Genomic DNA, 13,700 nt, shown 5'->3' with positions numbered 1-13,700 from the left:
AAGCTGCTGCCATCATCTTTGGGACTTTAGCCCTGGTTACCGTGGCCATGACCCATCTCTTGGCAAGCAGTTCATCAGCTGTGCTCCAGACAATTTCTGCTCAGCTGGGCTGGTTCCATAGGGACTCCCCTTTCCCGTCCCAGCACACACCATACCAATGCACACCAGATTGGCTCAAAGGCTTGTCTCTGTACCAGATCTACAACTGATTCTTCAGAAATTACATGGGCATTAGGTTCCCCAGAAGAAAATGGACTCACTGTGTTTGAGGCTCTGTAATAGTTCAGAAGCTACAGTCATACCAGTCCCAAGGTCTCTCTAGAGCAATGGTTCTCAACCTTCTTAATGCTGTGACCCTTTAATTACAGTTCCTCATGTTGTAGTGACCCCAACCGTAAATTATTTTCTAATTTTGCTGTTGTTATCATAATTAAATATTTTTGGAGTTAGTGGTTTTTCAAAAGGGTCACAACCCACTGCTCTAGAGCAGTCATTGCCTATACCCCGACCAGGTGAAAGACTGCCGCCTGCAACAGCATACGCAGTTCACAGGCATGACATCCTCAGTGTAGAGGTGATTCCAGGCACTGGCAGGTCATATCTATGGAAAGTCTGGCTCTGTTTTATGTCAGCTATGGGAACTCATGCCCATGTTTGGCCAGTTGAGATCTGTAAAATTCAATGATACCCTCCTCAGGCCAGCAAGATGGCTCAGTGGGTAGAAGCCTGAAGGCGAAACAACTTGAATTTGGTCACCAGATCCCATTAGGCAGCAGGAGATAACGTTGTCTTCTGGCCTGCACACGTGCTGTGCATGAGCATGGCTGCACATGGCAATGGTAGCCATCCCACAAGGATGTGAAGACTCGGGTGAGGACTAGGGTCCTGGGCAGCCTGGTGTTCTAGCGCTGTCACAAGAACAGGTCATACCAGCCCCAGTGCCCCTCCTGTGTCACCATCTCTACAGTCACTCTAAGAAAGGAACCCCGTCATCTGTGTTCTCAGATTAGACCCTCTGGGCCTAGGGTCTTCTGTCAGCCTGCTCCATCAGAAGTCTCTGGCAACAAAGCTGGTTATCAGCATGCACAGATATATGTACCCGGCAGAGAGGACTTGTGGGTCCCAACTCTGCCATCACCCAGCAGAGTGACAGTAGATCATTCTTCTGCCTGTCCACCTCCACTCCTTTTTGAATCTCGTTTTCCAGACTTTAAGGCAGGGAACACTCCTTTCATTAGGAGTATGTACCCTAAAGCCATTCATCATGAAGGACACCCATCCAAATTTAAGTAACATGCATTCCAGAAATACAACCATGGATCTCTGGTTGGCCCTTCTTATATCTGTAAGGGTCAAGCCTGTCCTGAGGCCTTTGTAAATTGCCAAAACTCTCAGTTGAATACATTGTCGCACCAGCAAAGGCTTCTGTGTTTCAACAGAACTCCTATGTTTGAAACTTTATTTCTAATGTGATGGGATTAAGAGGTGGGGCCTTGAACCCAGCCTGGTAGCAACCCTTTAGTCCAAGCACTCTGGAGGCAGAGGAAGGCTGATCTCTGTGAGTTTGAGGCCAGCTTGGCCTATATAGCTAGTTCCAGGCCAGCCAGTGTAGTGGTATTTCGTTTGTAATCTAACAAAGTTTGCCTGAGGATCAGAGAGCAGAGCTAAGCCACAGTTACTCATAAAGGCCAGGCAGTGGTGGCACACACCTTTAATCTCAGCCCTCAGCACAGAGGCAAATGGATCTCTGTGAGTTCAAGGCCACCCAAGGCTGATTCAAGCAGCTAAAAGAGAAACAACTCACACAAAGGTGATCCCAGCATTTGATTTCATATGCCTTTAATACCAGCACTAGGGAGGCAGAGACAGGAGTGATATGGCTGGGTGGAGAGAGGAATATAGCAGGGGGAGACAGGAACTCAGATTCAGTCTGAGGTTTTATAGAGAGTGCATTCAGTCTAAGGATGCGTAGAGACGGGGATCGCCATTTCAGTTTGAGATAGAGGTAAGAATTAGTGGCTTGCTGCTCAGCTTCTCTGATCTTCCAGCTTTCACTCGATAGCTGACTCCAGATCTTTATTATTAAAACCAATTAGAATTCATGCTACAAGCCAGGGCTCCATAGTGAGATCCAGTCTCAAAAATAGAGGCCTTTGTAAGTGATCAGGGGTAAGGGCGGGCCTTCTGAATGACAGTTACCTTTTTTTGTTTGTTTGTTTGGTTGGTTGGTTGTTTTTTTTGAGACAGGGTTTCTCTGTAGCTTTGAAAGCCTGTCCTGGAACTAGACCAGGCTGGCCTTGAACTCATAGAGATTCGCCTGCCTCTGCTTCCCAAGTGCTGGGATTAAAGGCTTTTTTTTAAACTACCCAGTCTGGACAAAAGAAAACACCTTCAAAGTTTAAAAACACATTTAATAAAAATCAGATTCATGAAGAAGTAGAATACCCACTCGTGAGTAAACCAGGGGAGCTGGTCTCGGTCAAGGTGCTCAGCAGTAATAGCAATGGTGTGCAGGCTTCATCTGGTCAGCAAGTTCATGCCAGCCCTCCTGCCCACTTCTGGCAGCGGGGTTGAAGTTCAGCCTGATCACTAACTGCAGCGAGTGCAGGAACCCCCAACTCCTCCTATTGTCTGTTAAGTACAGCAGTTTGCAGCTGGGACCTGGCAGGACTTATCTGAGGAAGTATGAAGTGCCACAGGCCAATTTAAACTAGAGGGGCGGGACTCCTCCCTCTTCCCCAGTTTCTATTCAGGAGAAGAGCAAAGCTCACATTCTGGCACACGATGGAGGGAGGCTTGATGGCCTTGGGTGGGGGGAGGTAAAAGCACCCAGTACTCAATCAGGAACACCTTTAAAGGCAGGAGTGGCTACCAGGACTCTGCCCAGCAAATTGCTTCATAATGCTGGCCTCAATTTCATAGTGGGCTGGGCCGTGTCAGGGAAGAGCGTGACTAGAGGAGGCAGGAAAGCCCATGCCCACAAACCTCTGTTACTCATCACTTAAGACTCTAAGGTCAGGCTGTCTGTTCAGGGGAGAACAGTTTACCAGGGCTCATAGGGTTGCCTGAGGGGGGCAGGCATGTAAGTCACAGGGAAAGGGCGGGATCCAGGCAGCAGCTGAAGCAGCAACTAGAAGAGGGGGAGCCACATGGTCACAACACACACACCACAGCACATCAAAGTGAACAGAGCAGTTCAGAGTGACTAGCACCTGGCTACTACAAAGCCTCTCCTGCTGCTACCGTCCCGTTAGTTACCTCCCACATCTCAGCCCTCCCAAATGCACATCCAGGGCAGAGCAGAAGCCTGCCTAACCACAAAACTGCTCCCACAGAGAGCATGTATGGACTACATTTGAGCCTTAGCTTCTACCACAGCCCAAGGAATAGTGAGGAGAAAGCAGCCCAAATTCTAAAGACCAGCAGAAGAGACATGAATGACCAAGGCCCTTGAAAAAATGCCAACAAGTCAAAGCCATCAAGAAAAGCAGATGGACATGAAGCGGCTGGTGAGAGCGGGCTGGGAACTGGAGTAGTAAATTTGGTCTCTGGCCCAAGAGAGGTCTGTTGCTGAAACCAACCAGGAGCCCCAAGTACAGAAGAGCTTCTGAGAGAGCAGAGACTGCACCTCCGACTGTTCCCGCGAGCCCCTGCCCGCTTCACTCCCTGTCATGCAACAGGGGCTGGAAAGAAGGAAGAAGCACAAGGATTAAAGCCATGACCTTGAAAGGGTCCCTGAGCTTCAGGAGGCACACCAGGCCGGAGCTGCCTCAGATAGACCCTCACCCTGCAGGGTGAGCCCAGCCGAGCCACCAGATCTTTCAGGGAAGCCCAGAGTCCCTGAGACTGGTTCACAGCACATCTTCCCACATCTGCCAGAGCCTCAGTGGCCAAGAACAGGCAAGACTGGCTTTCAGCACCTGATGTGTTTGACTAGACTAGCCTCAGAGCTGGCAGAAGGTCACCAGGCTCAAGCCCTTCGCGAGTCACTTCACAAACCCAGGGACTCCTACAGGGGAGGGGAACTTGGGAAGTCATTGCAGGCCTGTCTGCTCTGCTGCCAGAATCCCCACCTGCCACTCAATCTCCACCTTCAAGCGGCTTGGCTTTCCTCCTGGCAAAGAGGGTCAATCTTCTCAGTGAGGTGCAAAGCCTTCCTGGGTCCTTCCCTAGACCTGGCCTTACCCCACCTACAATGGGAACCAGTAGCCATACCTGTCTGTCAGTCAGAGTGCCTGGATCTGGACGCTTCCATGGTGAAGCCAGAAGAATATAGAGAACCAGTAGGCCAAAAGTCACCACCAAGATTCCAGTACTGTTGGCAAAGATTGCCTCACCAGGCAGGCTGGAGTAGGGCTTGGTTGCATTTTTCCTGAAAATGACAAAATACAGGGCTTTTGAGAGAGTTTCTAACTCTTATTCCCCTATGACCTGGAATTAACATACTGCCTAAGTTCTACCACAGTGACAGGCAGGAACTTCGCAATGCTTTACCTGTGAGGAAACAAAGATCCTAGTGAAATGAACTTGCCCACATTTGTATAACTAGTACATAGCACAACCAAGATCTAAACCCCAGGGCCCATTTCCAATCTCATTTGCTGTTCACTTTACTATACTGCCTCGAAACCCAGGACCACAATGGTTGGTTATACGGGCTCTGGAGGCAGAGTACCTAACTCAATTCCTACTTCTGCCATTTACTGGCTGTAAGTTACTTCGTGCCTCACTACACACTTCTTTAACAAGGTTTCACAATAGAGACATGCCTGACTTGAACTCACTAAGAAGACCAAGTTGACCTTGAACTCACAGAGAACTGCCTGTGTGTGGTGCTAGGATTAAAGGCAGGCACCACCGTGCCTAGCTCAATGTTGTAGGTGACAAAGGTGGAGAGCTTAGTGAGTTCCTGACAAATAGTAGGTGCTGTGTCACTTAATGCTCAGTAAGTATTGCTACCTTTCCAGAATGGACTCAAGCCCAGAGGCTGCTGTGCTGGCTAAGCCCCATGATTACAGGATGCATCTCCTGAAGCCTCTACTCCCTCCCATGTGCCCTAGTTTAGAGGCCCCTTAGAACTTACAAAACAAAGAAAAGCTTCTCATTGATGCCAGAAATAACAGATGTGATGGATAGGGAAAGGATGCAGGCTCCAAAGAAGACGTGCACAGGTTTCAGGAGGCTTCGCAGCCACTGAGATGCCCAGGGCAGGAGAAAGATGGCAAAGCCCAGGGACCACTGTGGATACAAGGAAGGAAGTCTCTGGTTGAATCACTGTCCGGACCATCTACCCTCCATGTTACATCTGTAACTCCTGCTGGCCACTGTCCCCTGGCTCTTCTTGTTCATCTCAACCATTCCCACCACGCACAGCCCCAATCACACCATGCCTCACTGTGATCTGCCCATTTCTATTACACAAGTGTGTTAATGTAACTAGCAACGTGTGTGTGAAAGGCTTACAGCAGTACACGCAGAAAACCCAGTTATCCTCGTTAGCCTTGGTTCATAAATAATTCAAGCACAGGACTGGCACTGAAATACTGAAATCATTTTTAGAATTGCTTTGGTTCAAAGAAGGAAGAGTGGAGACAGGAGAAAAGGGTGCACTGGAGTCAGCATGACACGCAGGATGACAAGTGAGGAGGACAGACAGGCAGTGTAACAGGTATAAGGAACAAGATAAGAGTAGGAACCCCAACTCTCGGGGCCACTTGAGTAGCTGAGTCTACAGGATATGAGGCCCTCACTAGGCAAACGGCAGAGAGACTATTTGGAGCCGAGGTTAATGAAGCCACACCCAGAGCCTGTGATGCCCACATGGACTTAGAAGGAGGGCAGAGGGCACCTACCTGGCAGGCGAAGAAGACGACAGTGGTGATGCCCAGCCAGCTATGCAGGGAGTAGAGGTGTGAGATTTTTGAATGGTTGTGGAACTGAAAGACAGCAACCAAGCCCACAACAGTTAAGGTGAAGGCCAGCAGGTGCAGCGTGGCATGGAGAACCTTCCAGGGCAGTTTGGGCCCGACCCATGACAAGGGCAGGCGGTACACCAGCGAGGCTGCAGGAGAGAACAGTCTCAGAGCGTGGCCACACCACCTCACACTCCCCTGCTGCGGCCCCACACAGCCTCTCGACAGGGAGAAGTGTCAGGACATCAACTCCTGCCCCGAGTGGTTACTTGTCAACTTGATATAAACTAGTTATCTGAGAAGAGGGAGCCTCAATTGAGAAATCCCCCTTCAACGGACTGCCTGTAAGCAAGTCTGTAGGGAGTTTTCTTTATTAACGATTGACATGGGAGAGCCAAGCTCACTGGAGGTAGCGGTCCTGGATGGTAGAGAAAGCAGAGAAGGAGAGATGGCTCACTGGTCTTCCAGAGGACCTGAGTTTAATCCCGGTGCCTACATGACAGTTCCCAAGCATCTGTAACTCCAGTCCCAAGGGGATCGGACACCCTCTTCTGGCCTCCACAGGCACTGGCACACAGTGCACAGACATACATGCAGGCAAAACAATCATACACATAAAAATAAAGATTAAAAAAATTAAGAGAAAAAAAAGAGCAGGGTGAACAAGCCATGAGGTGCCATCCCGTACGCTGCTTTCCTCCGCAGTCTCTGATTCAGTTCCTGCACTGGTTCTCTTCATGCAAGACTAAAGATGTAAGGGAAACAAACCTTTCCCTCCTCAGGTTGCTTTTGGTTATGCTGTTTTACCACAGGAATAGAAGCCCTAAGACTACACTAACTAGTACATGCCATCTTCCCGTTATTTGTGGAAGGCAATTGGCCAGGAACTAAGATGAGAAGGGCTGGGAGGAAGAGTTTTCTGAACTGCCCTGCCTCAATCCTGAATGCAGCTCTGTGGGCTGATAAGCACTCTCTCCATGGTCTGATCACACTGCATCCATACAGACAAGGGTGGTTAAGAATCTAGGCATAGCCCGGTGGTGCTGGCCCACGCCTCTAATCCCAGCACTCAGAAGGCAAAGACTGGTGGATCTCTCTGTCTCGGGAGTGGGGGAAATAAAGAACCCAGACACGAGACCTGAGGGTACAGCTCAGCACCTGTCATGTGGAGAGGCTGGGTCCAGTTCCACTCCCAACACCACCGAAAGCAAAAAGTGAAAATCTAAAGAGCTCAGGCAGAGAGATCCAAACCCAGCACCTGCTTCTTAAGTCTGTTTCCTCCTCTGTAAAATGGACACGACTACAGAGCCCAGCTCACAGACTTGCTCTAAGAACAAAATGGATGCCTGGCAGCGGTGGCACATGTCTTTAATCCCAGCCCTTGAGAGTCAGAAGCAGATGAAACTCTGTGAGTTCAAGGGCAACCCGGTCTACATAGTGAGTTTAAGGACAGTCAGGGCTACATAGTGAGACCCTGTCTTTAAAAAATTGAAAAAAAAAGTTAAAAACAGAAAAAGAAAAGTTTCAAGGTGCAAGGTGCTTAATAATGAATGACACCCAAGCTTGTCCTGTAGCCTCCACACACATACACACATATGCACGTGCATATGCATACAACAAACACATCATAAGAAAGTCAGGAACCAGAGGGATGATGTATGAAATATGCATGGTAAGTGACTTTTGCCAATGCTATCATCATTCCCATCCTACAACCAGGGTTCACTTCCCATGTTACAAGACACAGATTTGAATGCATGGGGCACAGATGGATCTTTTACTCAACTGTCATACAGGTACCTTCAATTCCTGTTCTCTAGAGCAGGAGCTAAACTGCGGTGCTAGGCCAAATCTAGCCTGCTGCCTAATTCTGTGAATAACGTTTTATTGGTACACACTTACACTCATGTGTTTTATGTGCTTTCCACGGCTGTTCCCATGATATAATGGCAGAGCTAAGTAATTGCAACACATATTACAATCATACCATTACAAAGCCTGAAAAAATTATGGTCTGGTCTTTTACAGAAAGTTTCACTGACCCTGTCTCTGAATATCTGTGAAGCTGTTCCTACACTTTCCACTTCTTCCCAGTAATGATAGCTGGTCCCATTGGAACAGCCCAATTCACCCTGCCATGACAGTCCCAAAATCAACACCCCAAAATATGACCCTTGGAGAGAATTAGTGCTGCCCTGCTCAGGGCTAGGCTCTATCAGCCCCTCACACTGTGAACGTATTACTCACCAGCTCCATAGAGCACCACCATGCCAGAGATCATGAGCACTGGGTGCCAGTTGAACATGTGTACACTGCCATCCCAGGCGAAGCCGCCACGCCAGTACTGCATCCAGTAGGTGATGAAGAGGATGCACATGGATCCGAGGGACCCCAGCACCATGCAGGTCATGTAAAACCGTCCTGAAGCCATTCTGATCAAAAACTCCTAGAAGAAGCAGAAGTCAAGTGTCCTGGCTAACCATGGTGAACCCAGACAGCAGCTAAAGGAAGTAACATTGACCTCCCTTTCTGCCTGTGGTATGGAATCTTTTGCTTCAGTTCCTCTGTCCCCAGATGGCCTCATTGTTGAGGTAAATTCACAATGAATGAGGCCCCACCCCTGCACCTGGCAGGGCATAGACCAAGTATGGAGCTCCGGCAGGATGCCAAGGCCCTGGGCTCACATCCTTGGTATTGATTAGCCTCCCCACACAGAACCAGAAGGTAAAAAAATGACTGTCACACCCAAAAGGAACAAATCAAAACCCTAAATTCCTAGATCACAAATTCCCAGGCCCTGGGTTCCAACATAAGGCAGCAAAACCACAATCCAATGCAGGGAAACACATTCTAAGCTGCAAACACCTTCAACAAAATGACTGGGTGTGGGGCTGGAGAAGCAGCTCGGCGAAGATCACTGGCTGTTCTTTATAGAGGACCTAGGTTCAATTCCTAACACCTACGTGGTGGCTCCCAACAATCTATATCTCCAGTTCCAGGGGATCTAATGCTTTATTCTAGTCTCCATGGACAGACATGCATACGGTACATAAACAAATATATAGGCAAAACATCCATATATATATATACATATGCATATATTTTTTTTTCAAGACAGTTTCTTTTGTAGCCCTGGCTATGTCTGTAGACTAGGCTGACCTTGAATGCAGAGATCTGCCTGCCTCTGCCACCCAAGTGCTGGGATTAGGTACAAGCCACCACCACCTGTCCATATATATAAGTTTTTTTTTTAAAAAAATAATAATAATTGGATATGAAGAATTGTAGATGGCAAAGGTTTTTGGATTTGGGAATGTTTCCATGTTACATGTTTTGAGTGTTCATTTTTGGTGACCAAAAGATTTTAGGTCTGGCCAGGCATGGTGACACATGCCTTTTATCCCAGTATTTGGGAGGCAGAGGTAGGTAGATCTCTGAGTTAGAGCCAGTCTAGTCTACAGGGTGAGTTCCAGAATAGCCAGGCCTACACAGAGAAACCCTGTCTCAAAAACCAACCAACCAAATAAACAAACAAAAACCCCAAGCCAACCAACCAAACAAGAACAATAAATAAATAAATAAATAAATAAATAAATAAATAAATAAATAAATAAAAATTTTAAAAAGCACCAAAGCCAAACCCCAAATTTTAAGTTTCAGAATCTTCTGAACTTAAGCCAGGGATGCTCAATCCCTAGCATTATGTCACCTTTGAGAAAGCTCTGTGTGCTCTCAATTCTGTATAAAAAGGTCTCCCTTACAGAAGATGGGACCTGGCCTCGACCCCAACCCTCCACTCCTATCCTTGAACTGAGGGCACCCCCCTGCCCTGGGCTGGTCTACACCTGAGACTTACTTCTGCTTTTTCTTTTCTGGGGAAAGTCCAGAGGAGAAAAGGGGAAGCAAGAACTCATGGTCTAGAAAGCGATTATTTTTAGATTTCTGCCAGGAACTAACTCGGCTTTCAGGCTTTCTCTAGTGAATAATTATGTCACGAGCAGTTAGTCTTAAAAAACAGGCAAGGGACTATATTTGCAGCTCAGTGTCAGGGGCTTGTTTAGCATGAGCAAGTCATGAGTTTGATTCCCAGTCTCTCTGTCTCTCTCTGTCTCTGTGTCTCTGTCTCTGTCTCTCTCTGTCTCTCTCTCTCTCTCTCTCTCTCTCTCTCTCTCACACACACACACACACACACACACACACACACACATGGCCAAGCAAGTAGGCAAAGACTTCCAGTCTGTCCCCTGGGCTTACACCAAGAAGGTAACTATGTGGCCTCCTGATATTGAGGACCATCTCTCTGGACCATGTAACAGGAACAAGAGCCAATAATGCCAAGGAGGGACAATACCCAAGTTCTTACCTGCAGACCCCGCAGCTGAAGCTCACAGAAGAGTGGTCTGATCTCTGATTTTCACAGTCTGCGTGCCCTGAGGAAAACACTTAACATTGCAAGACTTGTTCTCTGAAAGAAAAGCATGGCAGTAAAAACCATTAACCGAACACTAGTTACAAGCACTAGAAACACTTATCCCTCTTGATAACTCTGTGAGGACTATCACTCCAATCCTATACACGGAGAAATTAAAGCTCAGACGTACTATAAGTATCTAGCACCAGGACTAAGCAAGTTCACAGGAGCTTCAAACCCTTGTCTACTTGGCTTTAAGGCCTTAGATATTTCCCCTTATCCACAGCTACATGGTGTATGTGCAGGCATCCATAGAAGCCAGAAAAGGGTGCTGGGTTCTCTGGAGCGGGAGTTCCAGTCAGTTGCGGACCACCCAACCTGAGTGCTGGAAACCACACTGCGGTGTTGTGCAAGAGCACCATACGTTCCTAACCACCGAGCCATCGCTTCAGTCCCATCGTAGGATCTTTATCCTAACTACTAACAAAATCTAAAGCTAGCTAGGCAAAGTTGTACCTATGCCACGAGCTACTCGAGAGGCTGAATCAGGAGGATCGTTTGAGTGCAAGAGTTCAACACTAGTCTTAGCAACACAGTGAGACCAGCTTCCCCAGCAAAACCTGAAGCTCCTGGTCCCCATGCACGTCCAGGCCTATATTTCATTACATTTCACGCCACGCCAGCTATCCATCCAACCAGCAGATGCTGGGCTCTCACAAGGTGACCCACATTAGTAGCAATCTCCGAGAAAGGGATAAGGGCTAGAGAACAAACACATATCATGGCTGAGCTACTGGGTCCAGGGATTTGCTACCCAGCCTCAGAGCTGCTTTCCTTGATTCATGAAAGGGCAAAAGAGGCTTGGGATTACCAAGTGTCTGCCTAGCACAACCTCCATTCCTGCAGTGAAATGCTCCAGTCATCTGACAATATTGATTTCTGAAATTTATTTTTTTACAAAAGAAAAAAGGAGACAGTAGCCCCTTTAGCCATTGTCTATTCCCACTGCTTGAGAATGTATTCCACAAAATGTTCCTCCTGAACACTGTTTACTTCACCCCTTGCCCTTGTAATAAACTGCACATATCTTCTATACTGAAAGTTAGACCTAGGAGTAGTGCTTCATACTTATAATACCAGCATTCCATAGGTAGAAAGCAGAAGAATCAGAAGTTCTAGGTCATCTTCAGCTATGTGTATATAGTTGAGGCTAACCTAGCCTCTGTAAGACCCTCGCTCAAAAACAACAACAACAACGAAAAGGCAGGGTTGGGCATACGAAGAGAAGACTCAGCAGTTAAGAGTGCATATTGGCTTTGCAGAGCACCAGAGCTGAGTTCCCAGTACCCACATCAGATAACTCACAGCAGCCTACTACCTCAGCTGCAAGGGAGTATCTACTTCTAGACTCCTCAGGCACCTACTCACTTCTCTCTCTCTCTCTCTCTCTCTCTCTCTCTCTCTCTCTCTCTCACACACACACACACACACACACACACACACACACTCAAAATATATTTGAGAAAAAAGAAAGGGAAGGCAAAAACAAGAAATCAAAAGGGACTGCATCCATCCCCCTTACAAGCCCTGGGTTACCCCTTTGTGGCAGACTTAGAACAGATGATTAGGACACTTTTGTGACAGAAGGCGGGAAAGTTATATTGCCGTCTACAGTTCACAGATAAGCCCTCTCTTTTCCTAAAATAGCAAAAGCCAAGGAAAGAACACATGGAAATGCTGAGACGAAGAGCGTTTGCACTGAGCAGTCTGGACTAGGATTTCAAGACATGCTCACCATAGCTGAGCCTCCCTCCTGTCCTCACTCTGCCAGGCCCCATGCTCAGGAGGGAGTCAGGGTTTAGGGTTTAGAGGGCTTCCAAGTCTCTATCACAATTGTGCCATCCATTCTGGGCTGGTGTGATACAGAGCAGCCAAGAAGAGTTCAGTGCTCATTAACACTTGATGGACACTGAGGTCTAAGCTTCATATGATTCTTACATTTCACCCCTCCCCCAGCAATAGTTTAACTGTGTAAAATCCACTCCGGGTTAGATGCGGCCAATGGGGTGTAGTTTACATATCCTGGGTTAAGAAGTGTACCTAACATCTATCTCTATTTAATATTTTTCTCAATCTCTAACTAAAGGATTCTCCTAGGCTGGGCTAAACCAGAATCAGTCCCAGGGGTGAAAAATGAATCTTCCATTCAGTCCTCCTTCTCAGGAGCTCTATTCCAAAATACACTGTTAGTCTCAGACTAAGGGGCAGGGTTTGCTGCTCTCTCCTCAAAAACAGAGGGATATTAAGAATCCTGGAGACCAAATTCGGAGTTCGAGTCCTGTTAACTTGTAAGATATGGATCTTACAAGTCAAAAGCACTGCAAAGTTGGGATCCAAAGGAGAGTGACTTGGTCAAGGCAAGTGGCAGGCCTGGTACAGGCACTCAGCAACTCAGCAACTCCTGTCCTCGGTTCCCAGAACTCAATTCCAAAGGCAGCTCCTCCAAACTGCAGGACTCAGGAGTGAGCGACCTAGATATAATATTCTACTCAGGAGTGTAACTAAAATCCACCCTAGCATAAGGGCTCACGGCTCCGTCATCTTCAGACAGACCTATTCGAGACACAAGGGGTATGACGCTGACACCTTTGGTCAGCTTGGTCCTAGAAAGTTTTAGATATGACGCCTTCTTTCTGAAAAGCGTTGAAGCCTCTACAAACATCACCTGCAGTATGGAAGCGGAAACGGAAAAGTGTTCAAGTCTTAAAAGGAAAAGCAGGCTGAATGCCAGGTTATGACAGAGCGAAGCGAGGAAGCAGCGGAACCACCACTGGGACCCATGTGCCGGCTCTCCCAGCCCGGGCTCTTTCTCACCCCTAACCACACAGTGGGTCACCTCGGGGCCAGGTCTCTGCGACTCGGCGACTGGTCGGTCGCCAGTCACTGCCGAGCGCGGGAGTCGCCACTCCCCGGGCTCCTCCAGGACGTTGAAAAACTCACTTTCCGGCAAGCCTGCAGTCCGCGGGATTGGCTACAGAGGGCGCTGCCTGGGCTTTTATAGGCTCGGGCATTTCCGATGGTACGCGAGGGAGTCTGGGAAATGAAGTTTGCGTGCTGAGGAGTGCGTTCCCAGGCAGTTTCTGGCAGGATTCCTAGAAGTACTGCGTCCTGTTTGCCTTGTCTCTAGTCCCACCCCATCCCGAGAATATTAATGCCGGGGCTCACAGCCTCTCGCCTGGGGCCTGCTCTCGGCAAGGGTGAACGGGAGGACTCGGCGGAGGGTAGGGGCCCATGGAGCGAAGGCCCAAACACGGCGGATAATTAGCTGTCTACTTCCGGAATTTAAAGTCGGCTTCCGGAAGCCGAGGCTGGGTTCC

The 13,700-nt window shown here is 48.1% G+C and overlaps 1 protein-coding gene across 8 annotated transcripts; it reads right to left on the bottom strand.

Annotated features, from left to right (window-relative positions):
* Window positions 1-2,390: 2,390 nt before the first annotated feature.
* Window positions 2,391-13,660, bottom strand: Cyb561a3 (cytochrome b561 family member A3). 8 transcript variants are annotated; one of them, XM_075973504.1, is made up of 7 exons: window positions 13,324-13,660; window positions 10,276-10,377; window positions 8,160-8,358; window positions 5,853-6,061; window positions 5,084-5,238; window positions 4,216-4,372; window positions 2,391-3,683 (listed from the first exon to the last, which is right to left on the bottom strand). In XM_075973504.1, exons 3-7 carry the CDS (start codon window positions 8,341-8,343, stop codon window positions 3,660-3,662), a joined length of 729 nt encoding a protein of 242 aa, XP_075829619.1. In that variant the 5' UTR covers window positions 8,344-8,358; window positions 10,276-10,377; window positions 13,324-13,660; the 3' UTR covers window positions 2,391-3,659. The 8 variants fall into 8 exon arrangements, with proteins under 8 accessions (XP_075829619.1, XP_075829617.1, XP_075829618.1 ...); XM_075973502.1 differs by having other exon boundaries at window positions 13,220-13,656; XM_075973503.1 differs by having other exon boundaries at window positions 13,198-13,642.
* Window positions 13,661-13,700: the final 40 nt, after the last annotated feature.

The sequence above is a fragment of the Microtus pennsylvanicus genome, chromosome 5, assembly GCF_037038515.1.
Source record: "Microtus pennsylvanicus isolate mMicPen1 chromosome 5, mMicPen1.hap1, whole genome shotgun sequence".
Classification (NCBI taxonomy): Eukaryota; Metazoa; Chordata; class Mammalia; order Rodentia; family Cricetidae; genus Microtus; species Microtus pennsylvanicus.
Note: the sequence above shows the minus strand (reverse complement) of the source record. Positions and strands in the feature narration are given on the sequence as shown.

Coding starts and splice junctions, on each gene's coding strand:
- Cyb561a3 (XM_075973504.1), bottom strand. CDS start 8,343: ATGGCTTCAGGACGGTTTTACATGACCTGCATGGTGCTGGGGTCCCTC. Junction 6,062..8,159: donor GGTGGTGCTCTATGGAGCTG/GTGAGTAATACG, acceptor TCTCTCCTGCAG/CCTCGCTGGTGTACCGCCTG. Junction 3,684..4,215: donor GCACTCTGACTGACAGACAG/GTATGGCTACTG, acceptor CCTTCTTTCCAG/CCCCTGTTGCATGACAGGGA.